The sequence below is a fragment of the Physeter macrocephalus genome, chromosome 14 (genome assembly GCF_002837175.3).
Source record: "Physeter macrocephalus isolate SW-GA chromosome 14, ASM283717v5, whole genome shotgun sequence".
In the NCBI taxonomy this organism is placed as follows: domain Eukaryota; kingdom Metazoa; phylum Chordata; class Mammalia; order Artiodactyla; family Physeteridae; genus Physeter; species Physeter macrocephalus.
The window spans coordinates 53786080-53799750 of record NC_041227.1 but is presented as its reverse complement, the minus strand read 5'-3'; the positions used below and the strand labels follow the sequence as shown (position 1 = coordinate 53799750).

At 35.0% G+C, this 13671-nt stretch overlaps 1 protein-coding gene across 1 annotated transcript in view; it reads left to right on the top strand.

Moving 5' to 3' along the window:
- ATF7IP2 (activating transcription factor 7 interacting protein 2) overlaps positions 1–13671 on the top strand; it is a 52901-nt gene that overhangs the window by 27699 nt on the left and 11531 nt on the right. Inside the window, exons 7-8 of the mRNA XM_028499205.1 lie at positions 1085–1155; positions 2271–2332. Of these exons, the coding sequence (XP_028355006.1) occupies positions 1085–1155; positions 2271–2332 (133 nt within the window). The remainder of the gene's footprint in view (positions 1–1084; positions 1156–2270; positions 2333–13671) is intronic.

Genomic DNA, 13671 nt, shown 5'->3' with positions numbered 1-13671 from the left:
TTACACCATACACAAAAATAACTTGAAATGGATCATAGACCAAATACAAAGGCTAAAAATTAAAAACATCTGTAAGAAAATGGTACAACCCTGTGTATAGAAAATTCATGTAGCAAATTAAATGGGCTTACTGAAATTTCTGTCAAGGTTTTCTTAACAAAAATTCTGATTTTATATGTCAAATTCAAAAAAGTGGAGTCGGGGTCAAATGAGAGCAAAAGACAGTCTGATGACTCAGAATATTCTGTAACCATTTATCATCATTGCCTCAGTTTAGTAAATGCATAGTAAATATTGCTACTATAGTGATATAATGTAGAGTAGTGGCAGAATTAATTTTTTAATATCTTTATTTTTTATAGTTCTACATCAGTAACAAAGTTTTAATCAGTTTCTTTTATACATTGTTTCATTTTCAAGAAGGCAAGTATATGTGCTAGAGTGACTTTTGTATATTTTGTACATTTATATATGTTGAATACTTATAGTTCATACATTTGGATTTATTGTAAATGGATTTCTATTAAGTTTTTTAAAAAATAAATTTATTTATTTTTGGCTGCATTGGGTCTTTTGTTGCTGTGCGCGGTCTTTCTCTAGTTGCGGTGCGCGGTCGCTCTCTAGTTGCGGCGAGTGGGGGCTACTCTTCGTTGCGGTGCACGGGCTTCTCATTGCAGTGGCTTCTCTTCTTGTGGAGCATGGGCTCTAGGTGCGCAGGCTTCAGTAGTTGTGGCACATGGGCTTAGTTGCTCCGTGGCATGTGGAATCTTCCCGGACCAGGGCTCGAACCTGTGTCCTCTGCATTGGCAGGTGGATTCTTAACCACTGCGCCACCAGGGAAGCCCTCTACTAAGTTTTAAGGGTCTACGTTTATTGTATATCATGAACTTTCAGTCATATAAATAATTGGCTATACACAGGGTTTCTTGGGTACTTGGTTTTATCATTTTCATTCCACATCCTCCCCATTGTTAGATTAAAACATATCAGTTATGAAATGTTAAATTAGAAGAATTAAAACCATTGATTGCACGTCTCAGCATAATCACGTTTATTTATTTATTTATTTATTTATTTATTTCAGTAATGATGATATCATGTTGATTTCTGTGGAAAGTCCTAATTTGACAACTCCAATTACATCAGATCCAACAGGTATCTTAAAATATGACCCTATCAAATCAGAAAGCCTCAAATCAGTATTTGTTTGAAATAGAGAATTGAATATTATCTTTTAATAAAATAAAAGTTTTAATTCTACTCTCAAAAATGTTTAATTTATATCTGTGATTAATATTACCTGAATAAATCAGTGGTTGCTTAATAAAATTGAGGCTTCTTATTAACCTTGTATTTATCAATTTATGGCCTTTTGTTTCTTTACTGTGTTTAATGGCTTTGTAAATTATAAAACTACTTACCTTTCATATCCGTTATTTGTACTTGTTTACTCTGGTCTTGTTGCTGATAGTGATGGTTTATTTTTTGTTTGTCTTTTGTTTTATCGAGTTACAGTCTACTAGTTTGGCTAATCTTTAGTATCTTTGATTTTTTTAAAACTTTTAAAAATAATACTTCTGTTACTCTTTAGAGTTTCTCATTACACTTAATGTAAAAATCTTTAACCTTAGATTTCCAATAAATTTCCTTTCCCTTAAAATAGCTATCTTTTTTGGCTCATAATTTCTCCTTCAAAATTCCCCATTTTCTTTTCATTTTTACTATAGAGAGTTAAATTTGCTTCTTAATTTCAGAAAGCTTTGTCTGCACTTACATAGCTACTTAATTGCCACCATGATTTGGGCTGTTAACATTGTAAATCAAATAGTTAAGGGATATTAAGCATTTATCTGAGGCTTTTACTGGTTCTGTGAAGAATCCTCCTCAGCCATCTCAGGTGGTCTAGTCTAAAGATACTATGAATAAAAAATGTGTAAATTTCCAAGTTATTTCCTCAAATGCTGTAGTAGTTTACAGATGGATACTCAAAAAAGAGTTACTAAGTCCCCTGCATCGGCAGGCGGACTCTCAACCACTGCGCCGCCAGGGAAGCCCGGAAAAAATCTTTTGAACCAAAATTAGAGTTTGCTTTTCTTGGACTGGTTCATTGGTCTTTGGAATAAGTAAAGTCGATTGAATTACATTTTTTATGATTATATAATGGTTAATTAGCATCCCCATTATTATTGTTTCAGCATTCACATAAAGTCCATAAATATTTAATAGTTAATAAACTTGTCAAATGTTCATTTTTAATAATTTTCTTTCAGATACTGGAAAAATTACATCAGGAAATTCTAACAATTCACCTGATGCTGAAACTGAAGCTATGGTAGGTACTAAATATTGTTTCTGAATATTGTTTATTTGAATATGTTAGTTCTAGGAACTTTAGTGTTGCTACATGTTGGATGACTCATCTTTGTCATTCATTCTTTGGGAGATTCATTCTCTGAGAAATTAATGTCTCCTAGTTAGCGTGACCAGGTTCCAGTCCAGCTTAAACATTAAAAAGCAAACAGCTAATGATAAACATATTTCACAACCATATTTATTACCAAATTAACTCATTTAGACTCTGCTTAGTTATATTCACAGAAACCATATAGTATTTCACGAGCTTCTCTTTCATAGTAGAGTTAAATTAAGCTGTAAGACATAGAATGTTCAATCTCTAGCTTCTAAATGGTAATTTTAAATGATATGTGTTTTATTTTTAAAAAACATTTTCTGTTGAGGCAAAATCTTATTTTTTTTAACAACTTTTCAGGCTAAAGAGAAGAAGAAACTTGATTCTGTGATTGATCTAACAAAAGAAGGCCTGTCAAAGTGCAACACAGGTAAAGGATTTGTCTTTTTCAAGAAAGAGGGAAGGGTAACAACTCAAAATACATTTGACCCACTTATGAAGTTTTTTTGTGTGTGTTAGTGTGTGTATTTAGTAGCTCTATGCAGTTTTATCATGTGTGTAGATTTATGTAACTGCCACCACACTCAAATTATACAACTGTTTTCTATCACTACAAGGTTCCCTCATGCTACCCCTTTATAGGATTTTTTTTAGAGTTTGCTCCCAGTCCCTAAACCCTGGCAACCACTAATCTGTTCCTCACTATTATAATTATATGTTGTTTCATGGATGTTATATAAATGTGATATAATATGTATCCTTCTGATATTGGCTTCTTTCCCTTAGCTTAATTTCCCCCAAGGGTCATCCAAGTTGTTTAGTAACTATTCCTTTTTATTGCTGAGTAGCATTCCATGGTGTGGATGTGTAATAGTTTATCCATTCACTCACTGAAAGACATCTGGGTTGCTTGGGACTATTAGAAATCTCTTTTCTACCTGTGAGACACACCTTTTTTCCTTAACCATAGCAATACTGGCTGTGAGAGGATGCTAGGGCATAACATGAAAATGCAGAGGGAGAGTGACAGCAGTGCCCTCTTTCTCAGATTTAAACAAAAAGAAGTAAAATAGAGTCTTCTGGGGCTGGTAATCAATCATAAGGTTTCATCTCTTAATTGCACTTGAATGTTTATGGTACTCTTTTGATGAAATATTTGATTCCACATATTAGCATTAGTAAATTAATATTAAAAAATGGAGATTACTACAGGAACTATATAGTCCGGTTCATTCTCTGATCTCAACTGTGGATCCAAACAAAGGTTGGAACCATTGGAATCTTTAGGCACCCCATGACAAAATCAAAAAACCCTTCAGTTTCCAATTTCATGAAGATTAGAATGAATTAAAAAATGAAATTGGAGTCCATAATGAAGTATCATTAATGATTAACAATTTTAACATTAATTTTAACGATTAAGATTACTAAATATTTTTTAAACTACACGATACAGGATTCGAGTTGCAGTAAAATAAAAACACAGATTCATTCAGTGCTTGATAAAATAAGTTATACCTGTAATGGCGTTGAGGGGGGCTTCACTTTGAAATCGAGCTGTTGGAAAGATAGATCATGCCAATTCATGATGCTAACTCATGATAATGTGAATGTGAATCTGTTTTGTAAAATGTTCAGTTCTGAATAAGGGTATAGTTAGTTAGTCAGATGAAACTTGGACCGTTTCTCATATTCCCAGGCTTGATGAATGGTATCACCAACTCATCCAGTTTCTCAAGCCAGAAGTTAAGAGTCACTTTTGACTCATAGATATGCCTCATTCCACTATGCAGTCAGCTTTCAAGCTCATCAGTTGTCTCCCGAAAAGCTAACAGATGTAGTCCATATATTTCCTTATTTCAGAATTCCATCATCTTTAGTCTATTGCCATAACTTAATAACTAATATTTCTGCCCTACCTTACTGCTTTTAATGAATCTTCTAAGTTGCCACTAAAATATTATTTCCTGTATACAAATCTGGTTATGTTTTTGTCTTTAGGATAAAATCCAAATTCTTCAACAAGATATACAAAATTCTTAATGACTTAGACCCTGAAAACGTTTCTAGGTTTATCTTCTACAGATTCCTTACCTCTTCCTTGATGGCTTCTCAGTAGGTAGTGCTTCTTCTCTCCTTGCCATCACCACATATCCTGTTCTCTTTGCCAGGAATGCTCTCCCCTCTGTACCTCCCCAGGCTTGTCTGATGACCCCACTTCTCATCCTTCAATATTCAGTTTAGACACTTGTGACAAACTGTTCTGGCAGAAATTGTCATCTTTCCTCTCCTTACCCTTGGTATTTTGTGCATGCCTATATCATACCTTTATTTCATTGTTTCTGTACATATCTGTTTTCCTAAAAGGACTTGAAATTCGTTTCAGCAGCATTAATGTTTTTATTAATCTGTATGTTTTCGTCTTTTTAGCACAGTGCTTGGCACACAACATACGTTCCAAAAAAAAAAAGGTTGAATTAATACAGATTTTCCACTAAATAGTTTTAAAAGAAATGTAAGTTTATATACTGTGAATGGGAGTGTAAATTAATCTTTCTGGAAGACATTCTGTCAATATCAAAACTTTACAAATATGCAAGCCTTGTGACTCAATTCTTTGAATAGTTACCTGAAGAAAATAAAGTACAGGAGAAATATGAAAATGTTCATTGCAGTGCTACTCATGAAATATAAAACTTTGGAAACCCTTAAATTTCTAGGAATAAGGAATTAATTACAAAAATTAGATTTATATGGTACAACCATATTCAACCATTAAAAATAATGTTGAGGAAGTAGATGTATTGATGTAAACATGTTAATAATATAACAAGAGAAAAAAGTTATAAAAGTATATGTGTAGAGTCATAGTGGAGTAAATGGGCTCAGACTTAACTTTTCTTCAGTAAACAAGTAGAAAACTAAGCAAGATATAAGAAAAAAATTTTTAGATATTGCAGTATAGGACTGCAGTCCCTGAGAGAAAGGAAATGCATGAGATGAGCCCTATGGGCTGCCCCAGCTTTCTTCCTAGATTTCAGTGCACTGATGGAGATCCCAAGCAGAGAATGGCTGTCTTGCTGAGGTAAAGAGAGATTGGCATTCAGAGAGGCTGAGGCAACTAGAATGAGGGGAAGAGTACTGTCAGATGAGGAAGCCACTGGAGAAAGAGCTCCAAGAGGTTAGCATAGGAGTCCTTTTGAGCCTTTGCTGAAATATTAAGTCACACATGCAGAGTGAAATTGCATGAGTCTGGGCAAGGAATGACCAAGGACCTTTACACTAAACAATTTCCAGAGCTCAAACAGCAGTGGGAAATGTTTCAGGTCTGACCAGCCATTGTGGTAGATTCTTACTGAATATACGGGTGTAAACTCATCTTGGAGCAAAGGCAACTCTAGCATTGCCCTAATAAAACCAAACTCAGAATTCAACTCACAACCATGTAAAATTCATAATATCCATCATCCAATTTAAAAAAGTCACTTGAGATATGAGGAAGAAAAATGGAATCCATAACCAGGAGAAAAATCAGTCAAAAGAAACAAACTTAGAAATGACAGATGACAGAATTAACAGACAAGGACCTTAAAAGAACTGATAGAAGTACACTCAGAGATTTAAAGGAAAACATGAATATAATAAGAGAAATAAAAGATATAAAAGAGAACCAAATGAAATAAAAATACTTGAAGTTCAGTGGATGGAATAAATAGCTTATTAAACACCAGAAAAAGAAAAACAGATTGGTATACTGGAAGAAATAGTACCTGACCGTATAATTTGGAAAGAAACTATACAAATTAGAGAAAGAATATGAAAAGAAAAGAAAAAAGACTGGGAAAAAAGAATCAGACCTTTAGTAAACTGTGGGACAATATCAAGTGGTCTAACATACATGTATGGTCAAAAGTTTTACAAATTTAATGAAAAGTACAAGCCCACCATAACCAAGAACTTCAGTACTCTGCAGGCAGGATAAATACAAAGAAAACCATATCAAGGAACATCATAATCAGTTCCTGAAAACCAGTGATTAACAGCAACAACTTTAGAGCAATCAGAAAGAGACCATATATATAGGATATATAGGGAAGAACAAAGAATGCACAGTTTTCTCAATTGGAACTATGCAAAACAAATCAAATGGCATTATTAAAAGGCTGGGGGAAAATAATTGTCAACCTAGAATTCTATATCCAGCTAATATATCTTACAAACATGAAAGCAAAATTAAGACTTCTGTTTATTAAGATAAACAAAAGTTGTTGCCAGCAGACCTTCACTGTCAAAAATGAAGTTCTTCAAGCAAAGGGAAAATATCAGATGGAAAGTGGATCTACACAGAGGAATGTAACAGTATGTTGTGGCATTTATAATTTATGTAGAAGCTAATGTGTGCCAACAGTAGTGTGAAAGATGGTCAGAGGAATGGAAGTATGCTGGCTGTAAGGGTGTTACATTATGAGTAGTATAATGTTATTTGAAGATAGACTGTGTTATTAAAGATACTAGATACATAAATACGGCAGTGCCTAGAGCAATATTTTTTTAAGTGCAACTGTGGCTGATAGACCAATAGTGGAGGTAAATGGAATTTTAAAAATACTCAATCCAAGAGAAGGTGCCAAGAACAAATGACACTAAATAGAGAACAAATTACAGGATGGTAGATTTAAACCCAACCATATTGATAGTTAGAATAAGTATAGAGGGTCTAAACACTCCATTAAAAAGCACACATTGTTGGACTGGATAACAAAACAAGACCCAACTATGTGACAACTACATGATGTACGTTAAATATAAATATATGGATAGGTTAAAATTAAAAGGATGTAAGAAGATAAGCCATGCAAAAACATACAAACACTAATCATAAGAAAGCTAGAGTGACTATATTATTATCATATAGACTTCAGAACAAGGAATATTACCAGGGATAAAGAAGGCTGTTTCATAACAGTAAAGCAATCATTTCATCAGAAAGACACACTAAACCTACGTTTATGCATATAATAGTAGAACTTCAAAATTCCTGATATAAGAACTGATCAGACTGAAATTATAAGTAGACAAACAATTATAATTGGAGGTTCCAACACTCCCTTCTCAGTAATCGATATAATATGTAGTCAGTAAAGTTTTGGAAGTCTGGGCAATACTATCAACCAACTTAACCTACTTGACATTTATAGAACACTCAAACCCAGCCACAGAAGAATACACATTCATTTTAAGTGCATATGAAACATATCAGGTTCTGGACCATAAAACTAGTCTCAGTGTATGTAAAAGTTTAGAGAACATACTCTGTATGATTACAGATACAATTAAATTAGTAATAACAGAAAGCTAGTTGGGAAATCCCTAGATATTTGGAAGCTAAAGATTACATTTCTAGATAACCCATGAGTCAAAGAAGAAATCAAAAGAAAAGTTTAAAAATATTTTGAACTGAATGAAAATGAAAACACAGCATATCAAAATCTGAGGAATGCAGCTAAAGCAGTGCTTAGAAGGAAATTGCTAGCATTAAATGTTTATAGTAGGAAAAATGGAAAGTCTAAAATGAATAATCTAAGATTCTGCATTAAGATGCTAGTATAAAAAGAACAAATTAAACCCAAAGCAAGTAGATGACACTTCACTAGAGAAGATACGGGGATGGCAAATAAATACAAGACATCCTCAACATTGTTATTCATTAGGGAAGTTAAGACCACAATGAGATACCACAACACATCCACTAAAATGGCTAAAATGAAAACAACTGAAAATATACAAAGTGTCGGTGAGGATGGGGAGTGACCTGGAATTCTCATGTTTTGCTGGCAGGAGTGTAAAATGGTGAAACCACTTTGAAAGTGGTCTGGCAGTTTCTCAAAACATTAGCTATACTCTTAGCAAATGACACTATTATTCCATCTTTAGGTATTTATCCAAGACAAATGAAAACCTACATCTACACAAAGACTTTTACAAAAATGTTCATAGCAACTCTATTCATAATAGCACTGAACTATAAACAGTCCAAATGTCCATCAATAGATAAATAGGTTGTGGCATATCTATCTCTACAGCTAAGTACTACTCAACAATAAAAATGAACAAAATATTATTATATGCAACAACATTGATGAATCTCAGAAACAAAATGTTGGGCAAAAATTGTACATACTGTGTGATTTGCTTTATGTCAAATTCTAGAAAAGGCCAATCTAATCTTTAGTGACAACAGATCTGTGGTTTCATGGGGCCAGCGGTGAGAGAGGGATTGAGAATGTTACCAAGACCAAGTTCATACTGCTCGCTGCACAACAGGCCAATAAATCGAGAGATGAGTTTTTGGATCAAGAAATGGTGACAGCAGACCGAGAAGATCGTGGACTAGTGTCCAAAAGAACCATCTTCTCCGAATTAGAATTCAGGCTTCTTTTATACTAAAAGAGGAAGGAAGGGTGTGTGGTTGGTTGCTGCAAACTTCTTGGGGCTGGAATCCTTTGTTCTTGGCAGCTAGCTGTCCAGTAGGTCATTTCACAATGTTGCTATAAACCTCCAACAAGACAAATGTTATTCTTGTTCTACAACTTTTTATCTCTATTTAAATGGATAAGTGTTATACCTTTTAAGGTCAGGGCCTTGAGAATGAGCTATCCTGTGTATTTCAGGCTACCGGCAACATTTTTAACTTGTAGCAAAAGCAATAGAATACAAAGGTTAAAGTAGAAGAAACAGATCCAATGTGGAGTCAGATTTGTTCTTCCATATTACCAGAAGGGACATTATTTGGGGTAATAAAAACATTCTGTCTTGATTTTGGTGGTGGTTTCACAACTGTACATTTGTCAAAACCCAAAGAATGGCACATTTAAAATGGGAACATTTGGGGGACTTTGCTCGTGATCCAGTGGTTAAGACTTCACCTTCCAATGCAGGGGGTGTGGGTTCAATCTCTGGTTGGGGAGCTAAGATCCCACATGCCTTGTGGCCAAAAAACCAAAACAAAACAGAAGCAATATTGTAACAAATTCAATAAAGACTTTAAAAATGGTCCACATCATGGAAGCAACCTAAGTGTCCATCAACAGATGAATGGATAAAGAAGATGTGGCACATATATACAATGGAATATTACTCAGCCATAAAAAGAAACGAAATTGAGTTATTTGTAGTGAGGTGAATGGACCTAGAGTCTCATACAGAGTGAAGTAAGTCAGAAAGAGAAAAACAAATACTGTATGCTAACACATATATATGGAATCTAAAAAAAAACAAAAAATGGTTCTGAAGAAATTAGGGGCAAGACAGGAATAAAGATGCAGATGTAGAGAATGAACTTGAGGACATGGGGAAGCAGGCACATAGCACAGGGAGATCAGCTCAGTGCTTTGTGTCCACCTAGAGGGCTGGGATAGGGAGGGTGGGAGGGAGACACAACAGGGAGGAGATACGGGGATATATGTATATGTATAGCTGACTCACTTTGTTATACAGCAGAAACTAACACACCATTGTAAAGCAATTATACTCCAATAAATATGTTAAAAAAAAAAAAAGGTCCACACCAAAAAAATCTAAAAACATAAAATGGGTACATTTTATTGTATGTAAGTTATATCTGAATAGTTAACTTTTAAATACAAACTTTAAAAATCATGTCTGTAATATAAATATTTACATAAGTGAACGTGCATCTACATGTGCATATACATGCAGCAAAGGACCTGAAAGGTCAAACACCAAAGGGGTAAGTTGAGACCAGAGGCCACAATTCTCACCTAGCAGTTTAATGAGGAGGAACCTTAAAATAATCGGGTACTGGCTCCTGTTGCTTTGAGAATACAAAGTGCTAAAGTAACCATTACTGGGACTTCCCTGGTGGTGCAGTGGTTAAGAATCCACCTGCCAATGCTGGGGACACGGGTTCGATCCCTGGTCCGGGAAGAGATTGCCGCAGAGCAACTAAGCCTGTGCGCCACAACTACTGAGCTTGCGTTCTAGAGCTCTGTGTCGCAACTGCTGAGCCCACGTGCTGCAGCTACTGAAGCCTGCGTGCCTAGAGCCTGTGCTTCACAACAAGAGAAGCCACTGTGATGAGAAGCCTGCGCACCACAACAAAGAGTAGCCCCCACTTGCCGCAACTAGAGAAAGCCCGCACGCAGCAACCAAGACCCAACACAGCCAAAAACATAAAATAAATTTTTAAAAAGTAACCATTACTCATTTTTATATAGATAAGAATAAAAGCTGCAGAGTATTTACAAGACATTGACATTGGTGACACAAAGGATCTAAACATAAACTGGTTTGGGATAAAAGTCCTGTTTTGTCTCTTATAAAGTTGAGTTTCTGTCTTAGCCTGTTTTAATTTGCCAAGGGCTTGTTGACTTACTACCTTGAAAGAAGGAATGTTAGTTATGGGAATTTATATCTATTAGAATTTTTTTTGTATGAAACTGTTCACTTGAAAATTTAAAGATTATTTGTATCAGCTCTTGTGCGTTGATTAACCTGCAGATTATGATTTCACAAATCTAGTTCTAATTAACAAACCAGTTAAAAAGGGTATATAGATTCTCTTACAATTTGTAATTTTTTAAATTTCTTGTACAGCAGGTTCTTATTAGTTATCTGTTTTATACATATTAGTGTATATATGTCAATCCCAATCTCCCTCCCCCCCCCACTTTCCCCCCTTGGTGTCCATAGGTTTGTTCTCTACATCTGTGTCTCTATTTCTGTCTTGCAAACAGGTTCATCTGCACCATTTTTCTAGATTCCACATATATGCGTTAATATATAATATTTGTTTTTCTCTTTCTGACTTACTTCACTCTGTATGACAGTCTCTAGGTCCATCCATGTCTCTACAAATGACCCAATTTCATTCCTTTTTATGGCTGAGTAATATTCCATTGTATATATGTACCACATATTCTTTATCCATTCATCTGTTGATGGGCATTTAGGTTGCTTCTGTGACCTGGCTATTGTAAATAGTGCTGCAAAGAACATTGGGATGCATGTTACTTTTTGACTTATGGTTCTCTCTGGGTATATGCCCAGTAGTGGGATTGCTGGGTCAATATGGTAATTCTATTTTTAGTTTTTTAAGGAACCTCCATATTGTTCTCCATAGGGGCTCTATCAATTTACATTCCCACCTACAGTGCAAGAGGGTTCCCTTTTCTCCACACCCTCTCCAGCATTTGTTGTTTGTGGATTTTCTGATGATGCCCATTCTAACTGGTGGAAGTGATACCTCACTGTAGTTTTGATTTGCATTTCTCTAATGATTAGTGATGTTGAGCAGCTTTTCATGTGCCTTTTGGCCACCTGTATGTCTTCTTTGGAGAGATGTCTATTTAGGTCTTCTGCCCATTTTTTTATTGGGTTGTTTTAACATTGAGCTGCATGAGCTGTTTATATATTTTGGAGATTAATCCTTCGTTGGTTCATTTTCAAATATTTTCTCCTATTGTAAGGGTTGTCTTTTTGTTTTGTTTATAGTTCCCTTTGCTGTGCAAAAGCTTTTAAGTTTCATTAGGTCCCATTTGTTTATTTTTGTTTTTATTTCCATTACTCTAGGAAGTGGGTCAAAAAAGTTAGGGAGTGTTCTAATTTCATTCTTTTACATGTAGCTGTCCAGTTTTCCCAGCACCACTTATTGAAGAGACTGTCTTTTCTCCATTGTATATCCTTGCCTCCTTTGTCATAGATTAGTTGACCATAGGTGCGTGGGTTTATCTCTGGGCTTTGTATCCTGTTCCATTGAACTGTATTTCTGTTTTTGTGCCAGTACCATATTGTCTTGATTACTGTAGCTTTGTAGTATAATCTGAAGTCAGGGAGTCTGATTCCTCCTGCTCCATTTTATTCCCTCAAGACTGCTTTGGCTATTCAGGGTCCTTTGTGTCTCCATACACATTTTAAGATTTTTTTTGTTCTAGTTCTGTAAAAAATGTCACTGGTAATTTGATAGGGATTGCATTGATTCTGTAGATTGCTTTGAGTAGTATAGTCATTTTCACACTATTGATTCTTCCAATCCAAGCACACGGTATAGCTCTCCATCTGTTTGTGTCATCTTTGATTTCTTTCATCAGTGTCTTAGTTTTCTGAGTACAGGTCTTTTACCTCCTTAGGTAGGTTTATTCCTAGGTATTTTATTCTTTTTGTTGCAGTGGTGAATAGGATTATTTCCTTAATTTCTCTTTCTGATCTCTTGTTGTTAGTATATAGGAATGCAAGAGATTTCTTTGCATAAATTTTGTATCCTGCAACTTTACCGAATTCATTGATTAGCTCTAGTAGTTTTCTGGTGGCATCATTAGGATTCTCTATGTTAGTATCATGTCATCTGCAAGCAGTGACAGTTTTACTTTTTTCTTCCAATTTGTATTCCTTTTCTTTTTCTTCTCGGATTGCTGTGTCTAGGACTTGCAAATCTATGTTGAATAATAGTGGCGAGAGTCGACATACATTTCTTGTTCCTCATCTTAGAGGAAATGCTTTCAGTTTTTCACCATTGAGAATGATGTTTGCTGTGGGTTTGTTGTGTATGGCCTTTATTATGTTGAGTTTCCCTCTATGCCCACTTTCTGGAGAGTTTTTATCATAAATGGGTGTTGAATTTTGTCAAAAGCTTTTTCTGCATCTATTGAGAACATATGGTTTTTATTCAGTTTGTTAATATGGTGTATCACACTGATTGATATGCCTATATTGAAGAATCCTTGCATCCCTGTGATAAATCCCACTTGATCATGGTGTATGATCCTTTTAATTTGTTGTTGGATTCTGTTTGCTAGTATTTTGTTGAGGATTTTTGCATCTATATTCATCAGTGAAATTGGTCTGTAATTTTCTTTTTTGTAGTATCTCTGGTTTTGGTATCAGGGTGATGGTGGCCTTGTAGAATGAGTTTGGGAGTGTTCCTTCCTCTGCAGTTTTTTGGAAGAGTTTGAGAAGGATGGGTCTTAGCTCTTCTCTAAATGTTTGATAGCATTCACCTGTGAAGCCATCTGGTCCTGGACAGTCCTGGACTTTGGTTTGTTGGAAGAGTTAATCACAGTTTCAATTTCATTACTTGTGATTGGTCTGTTCATATTTTCTTTCTTCCTGGTTCAGTCGTGGAAGGTTATATCTTTCTAAGAATTTGTCCATTTCTTCCACGTTTTCCTTTTTTTTTTTAATTGGAGTATAATTGATTTACAATGGTGTGTTAGTTTCTGCTTTACAACAAAGTGAATCAGTTA